At 36.1% G+C, this 23,413-nt stretch overlaps 1 protein-coding gene across 5 annotated transcripts in view; it reads right to left on the bottom strand.

Moving 5' to 3' along the window:
* PTPRD (protein tyrosine phosphatase receptor type D) overlaps positions 1-23,413 on the bottom strand; it is a 1,654,013-nt gene that overhangs the window by 320,093 nt on the left and 1,310,507 nt on the right. For all 5 annotated transcript variants that reach the window (XM_056130610.1, XM_056130612.1, XM_056130611.1 and 2 more), the window contains one exon: positions 18,277-18,418. In XM_056130610.1, coding sequence (XP_055986585.1) covers positions 18,277-18,418 — 142 coding nt within the window. The remainder of the gene's footprint in view (positions 1-18,276; positions 18,419-23,413) is intronic.

Here is a 23,413-nt window from a genome sequence, read left to right as displayed (position 1 = left end):
TGAACCCCTTGTCCTACATGTTTGATAGGAACCATCTTATTATAGAATTTTAAAATTGGTAAATTAAGGAAAGGAGTAGCTCCAAAGTGAGCACAATGGACCCTTCAGATATGAAATAATAATGAAAAATGAGTAAAATGCACAGACACGATTATACTAAACCGTGTTTCATGGTTGATATTTTGCCGTTAGTGACAGGAAAACACACAAAAAAATCACCATTTCCTATTTAAAATCAGTGTGGAGTGTTGCTACAATGCCCACAATACAATTCATAAAATTGAAGGCTATGACTCAGATATAGTGTTGCTTTCAAATGTGTTAAAGGCTGTTGATTTTATTACAAAGTATAGTCAGTTTCATTCTTTTTGTTGTTATTGTTGATTTTGGCTCTTCATTAATCTGGCTAAAAATGCTAAAAATTTAGCTGGGCTATTAATCTTGGAGTGATTATGGGCTCTATGTTGTTGAGAGTACCTTCAACAGCTAATCTGAAACTACCCCAGCACTTTAGGTGGCAGAGATACAGTGAATTCTGTATTTAGAAGTAATTTAGTTTTAATGGTCTAACTGAGGATTATGAGTGTAGAAAATACATTTATTTAAACACCCACATGAGTACAACTACACTTTTTCTACAACTACACTTTTAACAACTTTTGTTCAAAAGATTATATTTGAATGTTCTTTCTACAAATTTATACTTCTTTTTAATATGTAGCACCGTAAAACTGTCCTCCCATTGTTCTTCAACTTGCTTGAGCAGGCACCAGTAACTTCTCCATTGTGAGAATTGTTGTTACTGTTTTTGGTATATCAAATATGCCACAGGGAACTTGCCAGGCTCTGCTGTGCGGATGGAATACTGTCAGCAGCTTTCCAGGCTCTCTGAGAGGGATGGAGGAATCGAACCTGGGTTGGTCACGTGCAAAGCAAATGCCCAAGTCATATTTATAAATATTTTCATCTGAAAATACATGAAACCTGGGAAAGTTATAGTATATTCAGCAAACTGAAGGAGTGAAAAGCATTACCAAAATTTTCAGAAAGAAAAATGTGAAGATGAAAGTAAAGAACTGGAAATTCCTACCCAGAGCCTCTAACAAAATCTGGTATATAAAGCACTTAATTTATCATCTCTAACAGGTAGCTGAAGTTTTATATTTCTCAGGAAAAGCTACAATTCCATTCTGAATAAATGTTTGAAGACTATCAAATGAAGGTGTTTACTGTGATATACAGATATCATCTATTTCTATAACTTATTACTGAGCTATAGTTAAACTCAGATATATCTCATAGGCAAACCCCATTTGAATATTTACTAACATATATATGATCAAAATATTTTAATCTCTGATCTATCAATTGATTAGGTGTTGGGGACATATGCACAGATATGTCAAACAAAATCCCAGTCTTTGTGGAATACACAATAAAACATTCATTAATATCTGAAAAAAACCCTCCAAGAAAAATGTTGTTTAATGTTCTTATTACATTCATTATCAAAAGGCAAGTCATTTATTTATCCATAAAGCATTAAAATAATAAAATTTTAAGTGAGTAGAGTCTCATAAAAAATAAACATTCCTACATAAGTATATGCATACATAAAAAGTTTGATTCAATACATTCTCTTCCTCTCAGACACTTTGAAAAATCAAAGACACACCTGATGACACAATTTCTAATATAATATACTCAATAGAAAATAACTAGAGAAATAAAGATGCACCTTCTTTGAGTCTTGCTGATATATTTTAAAATACAAACTTTGAAAGTGCTAGGTTGCCCCACAAGTTCTTGATTTTAAATTGCCATTTCTTTTTACACTCAATTAAACTGTCAGTGTAATAAAGAATTGTCCAACTGAGTAGAATTGTGAGAATCCTCTCACCACTGCTTTCTATAGTCTTAATTTGCGGATGCCTTTGCCTAAAATAAGAATTTAAAGTCATCTTCTCAACAATAAGACTTCTAAAACTTCCACCAACTGCTGTTCAAGACAGACAAAAAAAAGAAAAAAGAAAAAAAAAAACCTGCTTCACAAAGTGCCCCTCTGGGTTGTATAACAAAAGAAATATTTTCCTCTAATAATAAGATATTTTGGCTCTGAAAAAGAGCCTATCACGTCCTTGAGTCTCATAAATTTTAATTAAAAACCACATATACAAAGGACTTTCCAATGAGCTCAGAGAGTCTAGTCAGTAATAATATAAAACAGAACAAGCAAAACTACTCATTTTGCATAAAATACATTGTGTACAAAGCCATGAATCATGACCAAATATTCCCTGAATAATAGAAACACTAGTTTCTGGCTGGATTATTAGATTGAGGGTGAGGGATTCAGTAATCTTCACTGAGGAAATGTTGGTGCGGGGGCGGGTGGAGAGCCAATGGGGAATCAACAGTAAGAGTTTCTAAATTCTACAACGAAAACGAAAATGACTGTCATTGATTCCTAGGGATTTTTCACGAAATGGTGTAAAATCACCCATAAAACTTTCTGGCAATCTCAAAGTCTTTAAATAAAATTTGGTGTATGTGAGAAGGAACAATTGACTGTGTTCAGGCTTACACCAAGCTCTGCACTCAGGCAGGGCTCGTTTCTGGTAGGACTCTTAGGCGGCTCTGAGGGTTGAACCCAGGTCCTCCATGTGCAATGCCAGGGCTCTATCCACTCTACAGTATCTCTGGTCCTTAAAGGAGACTTCAAAATTTCATTTTTTTCATAAAAACAGTACATCCATGCCAGTTCCTAGGTTTTACAGCTCTTACTACCCTTACTTAGGAGAAATTGAAAGGATGACAAAAATCCCTAGACCATCAAACTAAAAACCCTTTTTTTTCTGTTATTGGGCGATTTTCAACATTTCCATTCCTCCAATTGGCATCTAAAATAAATACTCTTACATGCTATTGTGGGCTGGAGCAATAACTCAGCGGGAAGAGTGTTTTCCTTGCACATGGCCTGCAAACCCGGGTTCAATTCCTTCATCCCTCTTGGAGAGCCAGGCAAGCTACCAAGAGTATCCCGCCCACACAACAGAGCCTGGCAAGCTGCCTGTGACATATTCATTATGCCAAAGACAGTAACAACAAGTCTCACAATGGAGACATTACTGGTGCCCACTTGAGCAAATCGATGAACAAAGAGAGGACAGTGCTACAGTGTAGTGCTACACGCTATGTATATTTTTGCATTTTGCAGTTTAATGTCAAAGAATAATAAGTGAACAGTGGTGAACAGAGAATAGGAAGTAGTCTTAATACATGGTAATAAACCACATTTAATATGTGTAAGATGTTGATCAAGCCACTTCTTTGTCCCTTCTGAATTTATACCTATTCTACAATGCAAGAGACCCTTCCTAAGGATTGATCAAGTACTTTCAGTCATCCAGAGGTAAAGAGAGGTCTAAATTTCATAGACAGCATGTTTCCATACAAAAATTCACGTATCTCCAAGCTGAATTGCACCTCTAATGACTCTAAATTCTTTTATTTGTCTTTGTGTTCTTTTTTAATTTATTCTTTTGATTTTCAAATAATCTGCAAAATCCTGACCCAGCAAATAGATTCTGTTATAATTTTGACATCAAGAAGAAATCTGAAGTCATGTCTTTCCCCTTCCTAATATCTTTCTGACACATGATACTGCATCACTCAAAGAGGAATAAATAAATGGTCAGTGAATTTTAGAAAAGAACTGACATGAAACTTTACAGCTAAATTATATGAAAATAAAACTTCTGATTCCGCCATGTTTTGTAGAAAGAATGATTTACATTAGTCATGGTGGTATAGTGGTGGTGAAGATAAAATGTGGAGAGAAGAGAAAAATTAGTCTTTCGGAGTAGAATAATAATGAAATCGTTATCTGGAAGGAAACATTTAGTTTAGGGAAGTGGAGGTTCTTATGTAAAGTGTGCAACCATCCGATTCAGGGAGAACAATCTGTTCACTGCGGTTGCCACTGTCTGCTGAACCAAAAAGGAAGAAAACAAAACTTTCCTCCTAAACAGAAGGACTCAGATTTGTGAACACTAGACAAAACTTCTTTTTGGTCTGTGCAGTAAGTGGTAGGTGAATCAGCAAATACACTCACCACATCAGTGGATTTTTATTTCAAATTACAGATGAGGACACTTAATTTTTTTAATCAATCACACATAAAAACAAATATATAGGTTCTATCCCTTCCTCTTTTATATAAATATGTTTATAAAATGTAAAGCTTATGACATTTTGAGGTCTACTTTATTTTAAAAAATGCAAAAATCTTGACTTTACAAATTTTAGAGAAACGTCAATAGAATCAACTAAACATTTGATTAGGCCCTTCCAGGGCTAATTGCAAGATACCGTGCAAGTGAGAAACCTAAAAACCTTCTTGGCTTAAATATGAATCTCCTTACCTCAGTTTAACACCAGAGTTCTTTGCTCATTCCTCATCCCCTACATGTTTCAGGTATGGGAAATATCCAGCTGTTCTCAGGAGCTGTGCCTCATATATGTGCTTGGGAAAACATATATGGAGTTCTAGGGCTCAAAATTCATTAAGGCAGGCACCTTATCCCTTGTACTTAATCCTCTCTCTCCCCCTCTCTCACTCCCTTTCACCCTCCCTTTTCCCCTCTCTCACTCCCTCTTCCCACCTCCCTCACTCTCCCTCTCTCTCTCCTTTCTCCCTCTCTCTCTCTCTGTCCTCCTTCCTCTACTTCTCTCTCTCCCTCTTTCTCTCTCCTTCTATCCCTCTCCCTCCCCCTCTCTCTCCCTTCCCCTCCCTCTTCCTTTCCTTCTCTTCCTCTCTCCCTCTCTTTCCCCCTCTATAGATAATGGGGTAATGGGGTGGTTGGATTATTTGTTTTGTCAGCTACTTGTTATGACTGGTCATGAAGAGAATGGTTCCTAAGCTTAACAAAAAGTTAACGTGTAGTTAACCAGGCTTGTGTAAGACATATGACATCAACATTTCTTATTTGACTTTTAAGTTATCAGAGTCATATTTAATTCCTTTGATAGGAGATCAAGACAGCACAAGCTTAAATCCCAGTCCTGTTGAACAAAACTGCAGTCTTACTGAGCAACCCTTCATGTTTTCTCTGGCTTTTTGAAGTGGGTTTATAATAAATTATTAACAAGAATAATTTAATTCAAAGTGAACACTTCCTTCTCGGTGATGATTTATCTGTCTGTAAGGTAAGATGAGGGAATTCCATTTGCGGCTGAGCTTGTGACTGCTAACTTTATTAATGTATCTTTACAATGAAGATTAATGGAACCCACAGTAAGTTGGCCATAGTATTTGATGTCACTTTACAGACGTTGTAAAATCTGGAAATTAAAATCTATCATCATAAGACACTGTGACATGGAAAAAGCCCACATGAAAACAAAAGGTACCTTAAGGCACACTATTCTAACCCACACTGTTCATCATGTTGAAGAATGTCCTTGATTTGAAGTATTTGTGAGTGATTTGTACCACAGAGTAAAAGCCTAAATATTTTTTCAAGAATAAATATTTCATTATGAAAATCAATTTTTACTTAATGAGTCTTATGAGGGAGAAGGAATTTTAAGATATTTTATTAATACACTTTAAAATCATTTCACTTTTATGTACACTGTCATTTCCACTGAGAGCAAAGAGAAGACATAAAATTTGGTAAGTGCAGTAATAAAAACCACTTCTACTATTAGTTGGGAAAAAAACAAATGGGAATATTTCTTTGAAGATAATTACTTAAGGTACTAATTTTTAACTTCATCATATTTTCTCAAAACTTAGGCAAAGTATATCCCAAATCTTCCTACAAAAATGTTCTCTCAGAACAGCTTTATACATTCAGAAGAAAATAGGTGAGTTTAATTTTTCTCTGTCAGGTAAGGCAACATATGTCAAATATATCTTACATTTAAACAACCTTACTGTCACCCTAATAGAACACTCAACAAGACATGAATTCTTGCTTCAGGTACTTCGTAGATAGCTAATCTACACGTATCTTTGTAGATTACTACGCGCACATTTATAAAAGCAGGCTTCATTCTCACCATCTACAGTGTAACTGCCTTGTCATTTTAATAAAAAATATGGCGGTTTTGGTCAAAAAATAGATTATAGCTTTCTGAAGACAGTAGGAGATTAATTCATTTTCCTCCGCCCCTCTCGGAGAGCCTGGCAAGCTACCGAGAGTATCTAGCCCGCATTGCAAAGCCTGGCAATCTACCTGTGAAGTATTTGATATGCCAAACACAGTAACAACAAGTGTCACAATGGAGACATTAGTGGGACCGCTCAAGCAAATCGATGAACAATGGGAGAACAGTGCTACAGTGCTATCTCCATGTATTTTATATCATACAATCCTGACGGAGAATGATCTATAGGATTAAGCAACTGAATTAATGGATTATTACAAATCATTTATCATGTATTTTATGTGGAAGTAACTTGTTCACTGTTTATTTTTCAAAATAAAATCTTAAAAGTAATTCTGAATGAAAAAGTACCTAAAAACTTTGTTAAATATATTTACTTACTCAGTTATTAGATACTGACTGAAATGTGATAACATGGTTATAACCACACACAACTGCTCTGAATGAACAATTTTGAGATTGAAAATTGGATTAAAAAATTCCTAGTCCTGGTGGAATTTGTAGTCTGATCATTGCTAATTTATAGTGATGACATAAGAGAGTGATACTATAGCTCAATTCAAAGAAATGACAGAAGTAAAAGGAATAAAAACAATATTTTCCAGCAATGTTTGCATTTGAATGCTATATGCTTTACACATATATGCCATTAATTGCTACAAATATTACTAAGAAGCAAGTATCAGAGAAAAAGTTTCAAATTTATATTAAAGTAATATACTAGATATGTCAGACACAGTTCACTGTTAAGCCGAACTCATCTCAAAATTGTGCTTTTACCATTGTGGTTCTCTGTTTCACTCTCCTCTGTATTTCCCATTTCATCTGCTTGATTTTCTGATTCTGATTTTCTAATCTCTCAGTGATTGAGAATCAGAAAATCAATCACTCACTTATTCATAGTATGCACTGAAGTGGTATACTTAATTCATTAAATAAAAACTTAAATAAATATCTGCTTAAGGGGCTCGAGTGATAGCAAAGGAGGCAGGGCATCTGCCTTGCCCAGGGTCGACCTGGGTTTGATTCCCAGCATCCCATTGTGGTCCCCTGAGCACCACCAGGAGTGATTCCTGAGTGTGGAGCCAGGAGTAACCCCTGAGAATTCCCGGGTGTGACCCACTAAGCAAAAAGAAAAATAATCTGCTCAAATACTCTCACAGTAAACCTGTATGTTTATATAACTTTATATGCTTTTAGATTAATTAAAAAATAATTGTACATTAATTCACAAGTATTTGTTAAGCACTCAATAAAAGCTAGGGACACTTGCAGAATATATAAGAATAAAAAATGTATATAAAAGGAACTGGGACATATAAAATGAAGTTTTAAAAAACAGGAATATAATTTTGTAGGGTCAAACATACCATGAATTAAATGTATGCTACTGATACACACATTAAGCATACCAACTATAAAATATATATCTGCCAAAGAATGTTTGGTTTATACACAAAATGCATAAGTATTGATAATTGAAAACTTTATTAAAGTCAACTTCTTCTAACTAAAACTTTTCTACTTTATTTTTTTAGTTGCCTGATATATGACAGCACTGTGAGTACTCATAAACTTGAATAAGCACAAAAATTAAAAGATGTGTATATGTCAATCTAAAAGTGTAGAAAATACATGAAACTTTTAATTTTCTAGTTCCTATTAGGGTGCAAAATTCCTTTATTTAAGAAAGACTCAGCTGTTTGACTCTTAAGAACACCGGTATCATATCCATATATTCATCATCACACGTGAGAAAAAACATATAATTATCCACATTATGGCCAAAATCTGTTAGTTAGGAAAAAAGTACTTTGTGACAGAGAGTGAAAATAATACTTTAAAGCCACAGTAATTTTTTAATTAAAGATAAATTTGAGATACATAAAAGATTGAGAGCTTTTGAGATAAAAATTAAAATGCAAATACAGTTAGAAAGATTAGAAAATGTTGGTCTTTTTCCCTCTTCTCTTCAATAAAATATTAGCAATACCAGGATGTATGTCATCATATTTGTGTTTAATGTGGCATTAATTTGCAAGTCATTGTTGTTTTTTAAATAAGATAAAGTAAGTTACTTGTTCTTCTAAGGAGATATGTAATTGGATTTTGATAATTAAATCCTAGATGAGGCATTTGGTATGTCTATGCCCCAAATCCCAATAAATTATGCATGCACAACTTTTAAAACTACATCTTAATTAGTAGCTTAAAATAAAACTAATTTGAATGCCAGGAAATTTACTCTTTAAAAACTGCTCAAATTTTATCAATGAAAGCCAACCAAATAGTTTGAAAGTATAAATGTCAATTTTGTGTAAAGAACTGTGAATTTATCACTATAAAATGTTTTAATTATTTTATTAAATGACTTTGTAAATTTCTTTGTGAGTTTAGTCACATGTTTTTCCCTTGTGGATTTTAATCTCCTTAGTCAATTAAGTATGGTCCCATTTTCATTTTTTTCCCTACTACTACTCTTTTTGCTTCTACTCTATTTTGAGTTACTTCTGTTTATACTCACCTCTATGGCTTGTCTCAGGTGTCAATTCTACTGAGCTTCAGGGGGTCCAAGTATTTGGTCAATCTTTATTTGGGGTATTAATTTGGATGTGTTTGGGAATCAGATTAGCATTTAGAACAGTGGATAAAACCAATTGCATTCTCTAATAGAAAAGGGGCTCAACCAATCAGTTCAAAGCTTGAATAAAACAAAATGATCACCTTTCCCAAGTAACAGAACTTCTTGCTGAATGCATTCAAATTAAGGCAGTAACTTTCCTTTACCTTCAGATTCTAACTCACCCGCTTTCACTTTGCAACTCAACCTACAGATCTTGGGAGTTGTTAGTCAACTTAAATTATGATCCAATCCTTGTAATAACTCTCCTGTTCCTTCCTTTTCTCTCAATAGATTGGTGGAAAATAGACAGAGAAATGATGACAGATTGTTCTGACAAATAAAATCCTAGCTATTTTTCTTTCCAAGCTATTTCCATATTGTATTAGCAAGGTAGAACACTTCAAATGCTTTTTGGATTCCAGTTCCAACAAATGTTGCAGTGAATTGCATGATTTCACAATTTCTTACATCAGTGTAGTATTTCATTTTGTGTATATACATATATATATCACATCTTTATGATCTACTTATCTGTCCTTAGACATCTAAGTTGATAATGTTTAATGAAGCCAGAAGAAGAATGATAAACACAGAATGATATGACTTACATGTGGTATTTAGAATAACTCGACGATGGAATCCAATGTTTCAAAGAAGGGGTTATGCAGATCATATTTGACCCCAACGTATATGGAGAAGGAAAGAAAGAGTGGAGTGGAAGTGGTGAAGAGACAGACAAGAAGGAACAGAGGCCAGAGCAGGGGATCAAAGTACAAGGGTGGTGTTAAGAGATGATCAAGTTAAATATCAAAAAAACCACAGTGTCAACACTAAAATCAAGAAACAACCCTTAATAACCAAACTTAAAAAGTTGCCTGTCATGAGGGCAGGCTGGAGGGTGGGGTGTGAGGAGGATGGATATGGAAGGGAACTTGGAAATATTGGTGTATAGAAGTTGACACTGGTGATGGAATCAGTGCTTCAATACTGTATGTCTAAAACTCCACTATGGGCCTTTTTCCCTCTGGAAAGAAAGATGGCAGCCACATTGGAGCTTTATGGAAAGCCAGGTATGAGCCGGTCGTGATGGGGTGACTGAAACCTCATGGGAAGGGGGGCGTTCCCGGCTCGTTCTTCACGACCTACCGAGGTCAGGAGTTGCCCCCCACAAGCGGCTCTCTGGCACGGCCATGCCTCCAGAGCACAGAAACCAATCTCATAATTATCTGACTGTCAGCAGAAATACGTCCAGGCTTAATAAATAAAATACCAGAAATCCAAAATCTGGTATTTTGGCTGCGATAGTGGCCGTGCGACATCATTTGATTCTTGTGACCAGTTGTAGAAAACAAATTATTTCATAATGCCTTTTCAGCATGTCGGATTTGGGGGTGTAAAATCTAAATAATAATGGTGCATCTTTTGTCAAAACAATCTAATCAAAGTAGATAGAGTGTCAACTAGAATTCATCTGCCTCGCAGGCATTGGGAGGGTTTAGGGGGGTTATTGGGGTCCTTCGTGGTGAATAATAAGTATTGGTAAAGGGAAATGTGTTTGATATTTGCATGACAGAGACTTAAACCTGAAAGCTTTGTAAATTTTCCCACAATGATTGAATAAATAAAAATAAATAAATAAAAAATAAAACTCCACTATGAAAAAAATTTGAATCACATGCTTTAATAAAGAAATTTAAAAGTACCTTTCTTATTAACAGCCTGTTCACACTATTTTATTTATCTTTACCTGGTAACTTAGAAGGCAATGTCTGTTATATCAAAAGAAAATACCTAGACTCAACAGGTACTACAAGGATTAAGCATTTGCCTTGTACTGAACTAACACTGGTTTGATCCCTAACATAGACTATGGTCCTCCAAACAGTGTCAGAGGTGGGGCTCACTACCTCCCCCCCCAAAAAATTAAAGGGTCAGAATATACTGTCATGATATAATGCAAAATGAATTATTCCTGACCTGATACTGATTAAAAAAAAAGGGGGGGGGGTCTTAGCTGTAAGACCAAGGCTGGGTGTGGAGGGGGAAGAAGTTTTCAAACTCCCCAGGCCTTGGTATCATATCTAAAAATGAGAGATTTGGTACAGTGATTACCAAGTTCTATTCAGCTTGACACTCCCATGACTCCACTCTGTGACTCCAACTCAAACAACAGTCAACAAACACATGACTCAATATCCATCTTAATATTCCTGAACTGTCACTGTCCTCCCGTTGTTCATCAATTTGCTCGAGCGGGCCCAGTAACATCTCCATTGGAGACTTTGTTGTTACTGTGTTTGGCATATCGAATACATCACGGGTAGCTTGCCAGGCTCTGCTGCGCGGGCGAGATACTCTCGGTAGCTTGCCGGGGTTTTCCAAGAGGGGCGGAGGAATCAAACTCGGGTCATCTTAATATTATTCAAAATAAAAATAGGAAGCAAAAGTGAAAAAAAAATATTGAAATGCCTTAACTTAAATAGCATTTTTCTTACTGAATCCTTTTAAGTCATAACTATAGAGCACAGAAGAAAATCAAAGAACACAGAATGAACCAGAAGAACCGTGGCCATCAGATCATACTGAAACATGAATCAGCCCCAACAAGCATATGCACACCCTCTCCCAAATACAATCAGTTAACATAACTCTCCTAAGTAGGGTATCCTGTGGAACTGGCCACATAGATGCCTGCTTCATGAGCAATGATATGCGAAGAATAAAATACTTTAAAGATTCTGCACTGAAAGTAGAGTCTGTTTGCTGTATATCTACCAACCAACACCCTAAGTACAGGAGAAGACTTTATCACTTTATCACATTGGTATCAATGTACTTCACATAGTCAATGATTTTTTTAAGCTTTTCTTATAGTCTTGAGTCAGTGCTATAATTGTCAGCAATTTTTTTCCCATGTTGGGCACCCTTCCTTTTGTTCCAGTCTTTCATACAAATCCTTTTGTGTGACAGTCAAGCAGCTGTGCTTTGTTCTTTAATGTTCCTAGTCTGGATCCCCAGCGGAGACCACTTTATAACATAAACGGCAAAGTACCATTTTCACAGCGGGGACAACTGTGTTCATCTTCAAAAAGAGGCATTAATAAAATGAGACTGTAATGAACATGCTAATTCTGATCACAGGGTAGTGCACAATTGTGGAGAGAGTAGACTGCCTTCTCCCCGAAAGATTATAAAAGTTGCGTGTGTGTGTGTTTTTAACAACTGCTATAATGGCTTACATTTTTTTTGAAACTGACATATTATGCAAACATTCCTCTCCATTTCCCAATGAAATGCCTTCTCTGTCTCATCCAACTGCTCCCTGTGTGTTTTACTATCACAGTCACATTCACCTTCAGGGAGCAGAATTTTTTTCCATCTTGCACGAACTGCTTTGCTGAAACAGGCACGCCACTGAGTCATAGAAAGCTGCAGAGGGGTGATCTGAATGATCACTAATCCAGTCCCTTCTCTGCGCACATGAGGAAAGAAACAAACGAGGATGGAAAGTTAATAGATTTATTCAACTTGCCACAGCTTTTTGTGACATTGCCCGACTTGGAAGCAAATGACCTGAGATCTATACTTACTTGGTTACTTTACATATTTTCGTATGTCCTGACAGGGATCATTCATACAATAGGACATGTCTGTATGTGGAGTAGATACACATGCGTAAGTACTATTTCATAAAGTTTATCCGTTAAACTAGGTAACAGAATTGTCTCATATATGTTTAGTGATTTTTACAAACAATAATTGTACTTTGTACTCTACAAACAAGTTGCTCATTCCCTAAGTAGAAATCAATGCTCTTTAGACTACACCCTCTAGTGCTATGTGATGGTTGTGGTTTGGGGGATATTACTATGTGGGAATAGAAAAATTTCTAAAAATAATCCACTGAGCTTTAAAAAACTAGCATACTTTTATGCTCTCCTGAGTGATAAGAAAATATACTGATTATCACCTATTGTTTTTCTAAATCAAATACATTGTTTGATTAGAAAATTTGAGGTGAAATAAACAAACTTTATCCTTTTAGAGAAGAAGGATTATATGAGACAGAACAAAGATTTTTCATCTCTTTCTACATGCCCAAAAAGCCTGTATCTCACAGACTTTAAAACAAAGAACTGATATGAATATGATGTCTCATTTTTCTCTGCTCACTGACTGATAATGTGCACATGAGAAAGCATTTTTATTCCCATATATCATTACTGACATTTCTATAGCAAGTCTTCCTCCTGATATTGTTGCTCAGAGAGGTATTGTAGCCAGGGAGCCAAAGTTTTAGAAAGACCCAATTCTATCTGGACTATGATCTCTCATCTTAAAACATACTCTCCAGTCCTGTGTTTAACTCTCACTAAAAGCCAATTTCATCTAAAGTCCTAAGCAACAATACACAACCAGATAGTGCTAAGCTCTTAGTAATCTCTTGGTGTGATATGATACCTTCTCTTAAAGTTCTACATAGAATGGAAAGCCTATATATATATATATATATATATATATATATATATACACATATATATATGCACATGCATATATATATGTATATATATGACAGATCTGCTCAGTATTTCAAAGATTTGTGAGGATAGGATACTTTGTGTTTGCTTATGTTTACAGAGCCTAGACAATTAAACAAAACAAAAAAAAAATGCCTAAAAGCTGTAAACACCCTACAAAGTTTCTTTTCTCCCACTATTACCTGTCCAAATTCCACAAAGTCTCTGGTGTATAAAGGCTATCGTTTAAACATGAATCACACATTCAGCTTCTACTCTTATTCTTCTTTACCTACTTGCCACAACTGCCGCCAAGACTATGACCTAACTTTATGGCTTCACTAAGAATCTTGGCATAGTAATCCCTGTTCTACATACTGTGAAGTTACCGGACCACGTGGTCATGTATTGAACACCTCCAAATTCCACAGTACTGAAATTCCAGTAGGAGCACAACATTGAATGAACAAATAATGTAGAAGCCAACTAAACTCACAAACAAAAATAATAACACAGAAGGCTCAACTAGCAATGAACAGCCTAGTAAATGATCAGACAGCAACCTCGTGGAGAGATATAACAATTTTCAGAAACTTTCTTTTACTTAAGTTTTTTTTTTTTGATAATTCTTTTAGCCATTTGGCATAACGAGTACTATAAAACAAATTACCATGTGATTGATAGGGGACAGGCCTGGAGGTGGCTGAAAAATGGGGACAATGGTGGAAGGAAGGGCATCCAGGTGTCTGGAGGGGTAGAACATCAAAAGACCCATAATAACTGTATTATAAGTGACTTTGTAACTATGGTACATATATATGTATATGCAAATATATATTTTTTTCAAGAAAAGTTGTTCTGTCCTAGAATAATTTGAAATCAACTACAGAGAGCAAGTTCTTCCTGATGCACCCTTTTGAAAGCACTTGGGTGATCAAAATATTATTTCAATGTCTTCTGTATTAGCCACATAGGTCAGATGTTTAAATATCTAATTAATTAGGTTTTCTAGTAGCCTGTGTGAAAGAAATTAGTGATCTCCACAAGGTTCATTTAGAACAACCAGTCATGATAGTTTGCAGATTTTTGACACTGTCAGCAACTGGGGAAAGAGTAAATGACCCATGTGGACAAAATGGACATCTGATGATGGCCACTGACTGAAAAGTGTAAAGCCATTTCCATCTACTGCAGAGCAGAGAGTTTGAAGATTTGCCAGCAGCACTTGTAGAGAAGTGATTTTAAAATGGGTGCAAAGCTCATCAACTGTGCTGTGAAAATCTTCTTACAGTTTAAATGGTCACAATGAATTTTATGAATACCAGTTTGCCACAAGGATGTTTCAAAGACTATCACTCAAACAATCATCAATCACTATTTAGAACATTTAAATAAAGAGGCATTTCTACAAAGATAATTCCCAGTCCCATTTATTTCATCCCATAATGATAGACGAGAAAGATTCTATTTAAGACAATGTTTAGACTACTTTTTCATTATCCAAAATAACTTTGAATTCTTCTCATGAAAGGTTTCCAAAACTGCTGGACTTTAGTTTTCAACAAAAAAACATGCAAGTGAATTTATGTTTTACAGATATGCACATAGAAAATCAAAATTATGTAAATCTTTAATGGGCTGCATTTTATGTGGAGGATACTTGAATTAAAAAGCTTAGGAGCTGATGACACTGTTTTTAGGTAGGAGGTCAGTTATCAATCCCTATGAAATGTCTTCATAAAGTGATATATTCCTCCAACTTTTGGTAGAAATCTTCAAGTCAAATACATAGCTTCAGTAAGCCACGTTGCATTTACAGTTCCCATTTAAAGGGATTTGTTCAAGGAACTTAGAGGTAAAAGAAAAATGTTGCTCATAAATTTTACTGTATTGTACCCTTGTATATATATATATATATATATATATATATATATATATAGTAATAATAACTGTTACTGTCACTGTCCTCCCATTGTTCATCAATTTGCTCGAGCAGGCCCAGTAACATTGGGAAACTTGTTACTGTGTTTGGCATATTGAAAACATCACGGGTAGCTTGCCAGGCTTTGCCGTGCGGGCAAGATACTCTTGGTAGCTTGCCGGGCACTCCGAGAGGGACAGGGGCATCAAACCCATGTCGGCAGGGTTGGCCGCATGCAAGGCAAACATCCTACCTGCTGTACTATAACATCACTTCTATATTAGGGGAATAGATAAAGATTTAAGTTAGTGTGAGAGTGTTTTAGAAATGAAAACTTGAAAAAAATTTACACTATTCTGATTTTTAAAGGAGTTTATGTAAATATAAGAATATTCACATTAATAATAATTTTAATAGTGCATATTATAGTACAACCATCAATTTGAGAATCTTTCTATTTTTAAAAGCTAACATTTAATTTTTTTATCTCTTTCTCTAAGTCTTAATTATACCTGGCAGATTTTATTCTTTCTTTTACTATTTCAACTATTTACAACTTATGTATTTTACAACCTATTAGAATGGGTAAATTATCTGTACTTCATAATAGATCATCTAGGTTTTTTGGTCTATGGGTGCTGCTTCTCCAGTTCAAAATCAAAATTCAGGTTGTTGAATCAGTGCCTCCAAGTCGATCTGAACATGAATGATCTTACCTGGAAATGCTCTGGGCTACAGTGGCAGGTCTACAAAGTGAATGTTTTATATGGCTGCCTGTTCCACACTTGATGAAATTTACTATTTTTGACCAGCTTTTTTTCTATTAGGTCTCTGAATGGTATATAGTAAAATAGGATGTGAAGTATTAATATAATGCAGAAAACATCAGTTCATTTAATTTTATATCTATGCCATAATAGCACAGCGGTAGGGCGTTTGCCCTGCACACAGCCGACCCAGCGGACACAGGTTGGATTTCTCCGCCCCTCTTGGAGAGTATCTCACCGGCACGACACAGCCTGGCAAACTCTCTGTGACATATTTGATATGCCAAACACAGTAGCAACAAGTCTCACAATGGAGATGTTACTGGGCCCGCTCAAGCAAATCGATGAACAACAGGAGGACAGTGCTACAGTGCCATATCTGCATCTCAGTGCAAAAGAACTGGATCACTAGTCCTAAAACACCCAGCATGTTCAACAATCAACTTGAGTTAGAAGATTACAAATAGTGTTTCTAAAACAAACAAAAACCAACAAAAATTGTCTTATCTTCCCCCAAATTACCTCTTTCTTTTTAGCACCTAGAAATTTCTTCCTGTTTGCATGAATAACTGTACTGTACTTACTTTCAGAGTGTTTTGTTTAATCAAAATCTCTGTATACAGGAGGTCACAGAATTTTTTGAAAGAATTTTTTTTTTTGTTTTGTCACACCTGACTGTGCTCAGGTCTCGAAACCAGGGATCATTCCTGGTGGGCTCAGGGAACCATATGATGTGCCAAGATCAAATTCAAGGCAGCCAATGATCGAACAGCAAAGAAAGCACCCTACCCACTCTTGTTCCAGCCCAACTTTTGAAAGAATTTAGCTGCCTATTAAGGTTAGAAATGTAGTTAAATTTTTATTTTGTTTGTAAGTAGTATTCTGTTGTAGGCATTTAAAAAATCTATATCCACTTTTCAAAATTTCTTCTGATATTTTGTGAAATACCTATATTATTTAAAACAGTGTTTTCAAACATTTACAACTACAGACTGGTGAAACAAAAAAAAAATATATTGGTAAAGCAGAAATAAAAAAAGAGCATTTTAAAATTAATTTTAAAACATGAAATTATAAAATTAAAATTTTATCCAGGTTTTTGAGAAGCATTGGCTCATGTACCAAAGTTAAAAATTATTCACTGAAAGTATATTTTAGGATTTATATATAAGTAACCTGTCTTTAAATTCCTAATTAATTTTTGTACCAAACATTAGCAAGTTTTTTTAATTAATATTATAAAACATACAAAGGAAATCACTCAGTGGAAAACAGTGAAATGGAAATTTTCTAAATAATGTATGTGTACACATACATATATATGTGTATATACACAGATTCCTTTGTGATTATTAAATTGATCCATTCTTTATAATTTCCTTAACATAAAGTTCATCTTCTTAAATTATGAACTGAAGCAAAGTGAAGTTTAAAACAGAACTGCTCAGAACAACCAATACAATAATGTATTGAGGCATACAATACAATACAATAATGTAAGAGGCACAACGGATTTAGTTTAGAAACATCGCCTATAAGCTGTCCGAATCAGGCTATGTTCCTATCTTTACCTAAAGCCTGAGCCAGAAAAGCAAGAGCCCTCTGTTTCAGAATACTGTCACTTTCAAGAATGTATAGTAAGTAGACACACTAAACTGGAGTTTTGTCAAGTTCCCTTATGCCTTGCTCAAACTGCATAAGCCAGCAAGCCAAAAAAAAAAAATGAGGCATACATTTTTCATAATTTTGCATGGATATACATTCGTTGAAAATAAATAAAAGGTTGACATTTTAAAGAGTTGACATCAAGAAGAAAGGTACATTTCCTGTTTTAGATTTCCTTATTTATGACATATTCCCTTTCAGGTTTATGATCCTTTACTTCTGCAAACATCAATGTCCATCCTGGTAAATGTGAAGAAAGTAGCTGCTGACCGAGGTATAAAAATCCACATGCAGGTAATGATAACATGCCAAAGAACAGCATACACTATCCTTTCTAAATTCCCTACCAAAAAATCAAAATGGCATCTGGTATTTGAAATCAGCACTTAGATGGAATTTTCGTTCTCCCTGATTATCTTTACTTGAGTCCCACGATGAGAAAAGCCTCCCTCTGTCTAGCAGTTTGATTCTCAACAACATTTTATTTCAATCCATTTCCCATGTAAGTGTCATGTGAATGAGAGTCTTTTCAATGTCCCTACAAAAGAACACCTGGGATTCGGAATTTGGATAACCACACAGGCAACAAAACTGCATCTGAGCACTTACCACGCAAAACTGTGAGTCTGGTGGAAACACTTATTTCTCCCACGTTATTTGAGGCCACACACTCATAAATGGCCTCATCCCTTGGAGTCCGTAATGGTTGTATTCTGAGAACTGATCCAGATCCATCGTCAAACTCTATTACCTATTAGAGGAAACAATAGCTGTCACAGGTGTTGTTACAATTGTCTACCTTTCCATTAAACCTCAACGCAGTGGCCAGTCAGCCATCAGACTCTAACCAAACATAGCAGTGTTTTTTTTTTTTTTTTTTTGTTTTTTTTTTTTTTTTTGTTTTTGTTTTTTTTGTTTTTTGATTTTTTTTTCCCCTTTATTTTATTTTATTTTTTTTAAAGTTGTAGATTTACAATTTTTTGTGCTTTGGTTTCAATTATACAATGATCAGATACCCATCCCTCCACCAGTGCCCATTTTTCACCACCATGGATAATATCCCTCCCACCCCCATCCCCCCATCCCCCCGTCTCTGTGGCAGGGCAATCCCCTGTGTTCTCTCTCTCCTTTTGGGTGTTGTGGTCTGCAAAAGAGGCATTGAGTGGCAAACATGTTCAGTCCATAGTCTACTTTCGACATGCATCTCCCCTCCTGGGAGGATCCTCCAAACATCCTTTATTTGGTGCTCCCTTCTCTATCTGAACTGCCCTTTCCTCTAGGATACCCGGCTGGCCTCTAAGTTATGGAGTAATCCTCCTGGTGCTGATCTCAGCTATTCTTGGGTATTAATCTCATACTTTGTTACTTTATATCCCCCAGATGAATGCAATCTTTCTATGTCTATCCCTCTCTTTCTGACTCATTTCGCTTAGCATGATACTTTCCATATTGTACCACTTGTATGTAAATTTCATGACTTCATCTTTTCTAAGAGCTACATAGTACTCCATTGTGTAGATGTACCAAAGTTTCTTTAACCAGTCATCTGTTCTTGGGCATTCAGGTTTCTTCCAGTTTCTGGCTATTGTAAAGAGTGCTGCAATGAACAAACAAGTGCAGATGTCACTTCGACTATACATTTTTGCCTCTCTGGGATATATTCCCAGGAGTGGTATTGCTGGGTCAAATGGGAGCTCAATTTCTAATTTTTTGAGAATCGTCCATACTGTTTTCCAGAAGGGCTGAACCAGTGGACATTCCCACCAACAGTGAAGGAGTGTCCCTTTCTCGCCACATCCACGCCAGCATCGGTTGCTTTTGTTCTTTTGAATGTGGGCCAGTCTCTGAGGTGTGAGATGGTATCTCATTGTGGTTTTGATCTGCATCTCCCTGATGATTAATGATGTAGAGCATTTTCTCATGTGCTTTTTTGCCATTCGGATTTCTTCTTTGAGAAAGTTTCTGTTCATTTCATTGCCCCATTTTTGGATGGGGTTGGATGTTTTCTTCTTGTGGAGTTTAACCAGTATTTTGTATATCCTGGATATCAACCCCTTGTCAGATGTGTATTCGGTGAATATCCTTTCCCATTCTGTAGACTGTCTTTGTATTTTGGTCACTGTTTCTTTGGAGGTGCAGAAGCTTCTTAGTTTAAGATAGTCCCATTTATCTATCTCTGTTTTCACTTGCTCGGCCAGTGGCGTGGCATCTTTGAAGATACCATTAGCTTCAATGTCATGGAGGGTTTTGCCAACTTTATCTTCAATGTACCTTATGGTTTCTGGTCTGATGTTGAGGTCTTTAATCCATTTTGATCTTACTTTTGTACATGGTGTTAGGCAGAGTTCTGAGCCTATTTTTTTGCATGTTGCCGTCCAGTGATGCCAACACAATTTATTAAAGAGGCTTTCCTTACTCCACTTCACATTACGTGCACCTTTATCAAAGATTAGATGAGCATATGATTGAGGAGAGATGTCAGTGTATTCAACCCTGTTCCATTGGTCTGCAGTTCTGCCTTTGTTCCAGTACCATGCTGTTTTAATTATTACTGCTTTGTAGTACAGTTTGAAGTTCGGGAGGTTGATTCCTCCCATTTTCTTTTTCCCAAGAATTGCTTTAGCTATTCGTGGGGGCTTATTGTTCCATATAAATTTCAAGAGTGTTTGCTCCATTTCTTTGAAGAATGTCATGGGTATCCTTATAGGGATTGCATTGAATTTATACAATGCTTTCGGTAGTATTGCCATTTTGACAATGTTAAGTCTCCCGACCCATGAGCAGGGGATATCTTTCCATTTCCTCATGTCCTCTTTTATTTCCTGAAGTAGCGTTTTGTAGTTTTCTTTGTACAGGTCCTTTACTTCCTTAGTTAAGCTGATTCCTAGGTACTTGATTTTCTGGGGCACAATTGTGAATGGGATTGTTTTTTTCATGTTGCTTTCTTCTCTCTCACTGTTTGCGTATAGGAAAGCCATGGACTTTTGGGTATTGATTTTATAACCTGCAACTTTACTATACGAGTCTATTGTTTCTAAGAGTTTTTTGGTGGAAGTTATTGGGTTCTCTAAGTAGAGTATCATATCATCTGCGAATAGTGAGAGCTTGATTTCTTCCTTTCCTACCTGAATGCCCTTAATATCTTTTTCCTGCCTAATCGCTATTGCAAGTACTTCCAGTACTATATTGAACAGCAGTGGAGAGAGTGGGCATCCCTGTCTCGTCCCTGATCTTAGAGGGAAGGCTCTCAGTTTTTCCCCATTGAGGATGATGCTTGCTGTAGGCTTGTGGTAGATGGCTTTAATTATGTTGAGGAAGGTCCCCTCTATACCCATTTTGGCTAGGGTTTTCATCATAAAGGGGTGCTGGATCTTATCAAATGCTTTCTCTGCATCTATTGATATGATCATATGCTTTTTATCTTTTCTTTTGTTGATATGGTGGATTATGTTGATTGATTTCCGAATGTTGAACCATCCTTGCATCCCTGGGATGAATCCTACTTGGTCATGGTGTATGATCTTTTTGATGAGTAGTTGGATTCTATTTGCTAGTAGTTTGTTGAGGATCTTTGCATCTGTGTTCATCAGGGATATCGGCCTGTAATTCTCTTTCTTTGTGGTATCTCTGTCTGCTTTTGGTATCAGTGTGATATTTGCTTCGTAGAAACTGTTTGGAAGTGTTTTTGATATTTCAATTTCGTGGAAAAGCTTAAAGAGTATTGGGAGTAAGTCCTCTTTAAAGATTTGGAAGAATTCACTAGTGAATCCATCCGGGCCAGGACTTTTGTGCTTGGGGAGACTTTTTATTACCATTTCAATTTCCTTGATGGTGATAGGTCTGTTGTGACCACATTCAGGAGGCCCGAAGGGTACCAGCTAGAAGAAATCCGAATAAAAATACCCCAAGACACATTCTGATCAAAATGACCAAAACCTTAGACAGAGACAAAATTCTGAAAGCAGCAAGATCGAAGAAAGAAATCTCTTACAAAGGAGCATCCTTAAAATTCACAGCTGATTTTTCTGATGAAACCCTCATGGCCCGAAAACAGTGGTGGGACATAGTAAAAAAACTCAATGAAATAAATGCCTCCCCCAAAATACTTTTCCCAGCAAGACTCTCATTCATAATAGAAGGAACAACACACAGTTTCACAGACAAACAACAGCTCAGGAACTTCATAGACTCAAAACCATGGTTACAAGAACAACTAAATGGGCTACTTTAAGGCAAGAAAGGCTCCTCAAATACACCCAATTTTAACATAACAATGGGACAAAATCCCATAACAATAATCTCTCTCAATGTCAATGGGCTAAACGCACCAATTAAAAGACATAGAGTGGCAGGATGGATTAGAAAATTGAACCCAACATTCTGCTGCCTGCAAGAAACGCATCTCAATAGTCAAAGCAAACACAGACTCAGAGTCAAAGGCTGGAAAACAATCCTACAGGCAAACAGCTCCCATAAAAAAGCTGGGGTAGCCATCCTTATATCAGACCACATTGATTTCAGAGTGAGGAAGGTCATAAGAGACAGTGAAGGCCATTACTTATTGATCAGAGGATCTGTACAACAGGAAGAACTTACAATAATAAATGTATATGCACCTAATGAGAGACCAGCAAAGTACTTAAAACAACTACTCATAGATTTGGAAAAAGACATCAATAGCAACACAATACTAGTGGGAGACTTCAACACTGCTTTGTCACCTCTTGATAGATCAACCAGACTCAAGCTTAGCAAGGACATACTTCATTTGAGGGAAACAATGGAAGAAAGGGACTTAGTAGATATATACAGGACACTTCATCCACAAAAAGCTGAATACACATTCTTCTCAAGCGTACATGGAACATTCTCCAAGATAGACCACATGCTGAGCCACAAAACATGCCTCCATAAAATTAAGAAGGTAGAGATTGTATCAACAATCTTCTCAGACCATAATGCGCTGAAATTAGAAGTAAATCACACACAAAAACAGAAAACTAAATCAAACACCTGGAAATTAAACAGTGCACTATTGAACAACGAGTGGATTAGACAGGAAATCAAAGAGGAAATCAAAAGATTCCTAGAAACGAATGAAAATGAGAACACGAGTTACCAAAACTTATGGGACACAGCAAAGGCTGTGTTAAGAGGAAAGTTTATAGCTCTACAAGCATTCCTCAGGAAGGAGGAGCGAGCACACATAAGTAACCTAACCTCACAGCTTAAGAGCTTGGAGAAGGACCAAAAAAAGGAGCACAACCCGAACAGGAGAAAGGAAATAATAAAACTCAGAGCAGAGATTAACGAGATGGAAACCCAAAAAACAATCCGAAAGATCAATGAAACCAAGAGCTGGTTCTTTGAGAAAATTAACAAGATCGATAAGCCTCTAGCAAAACTCACAAAGAAAGGGAGAGAGAAAACCCTAATAAACCGAATCAGAAATGAAAAGGGGGTCATTACAACAGAAACCACAGAAATTCAGAGGATCCTCAGGGAGTACTTTGAGAAGCTTTATGCCACGGAACATCAAAACCTCGAGGAAATGGATAAATTCCTAGACTCCTACAGACTCCCAAGGCTGAACCAAGAAGACCTGGAATAGCAGTGTTTTAAGACTGGATTTTGATACAACAGAGAAACAAACCAGTTGATGTAATTTAATTAATCTACTGAACAATGTGGAAGAAATAAACTGTATATGCAGAAAGGAGATTTGTAGTCTCTACTGAAAACCATT

The sequence above is a fragment of the Sorex fumeus genome, unplaced genomic scaffold, assembly GCF_029834395.1.
Source record: "Sorex fumeus unplaced genomic scaffold, SorFum_2.1 ptg000079l, whole genome shotgun sequence".
In the NCBI taxonomy this organism is placed as follows: Eukaryota; Metazoa; Chordata; class Mammalia; order Eulipotyphla; family Soricidae; genus Sorex; species Sorex fumeus.
The sequence above is the reverse complement of the archived record's forward strand: the minus strand, read 5'-3'. Positions and strand labels throughout refer to the sequence as shown.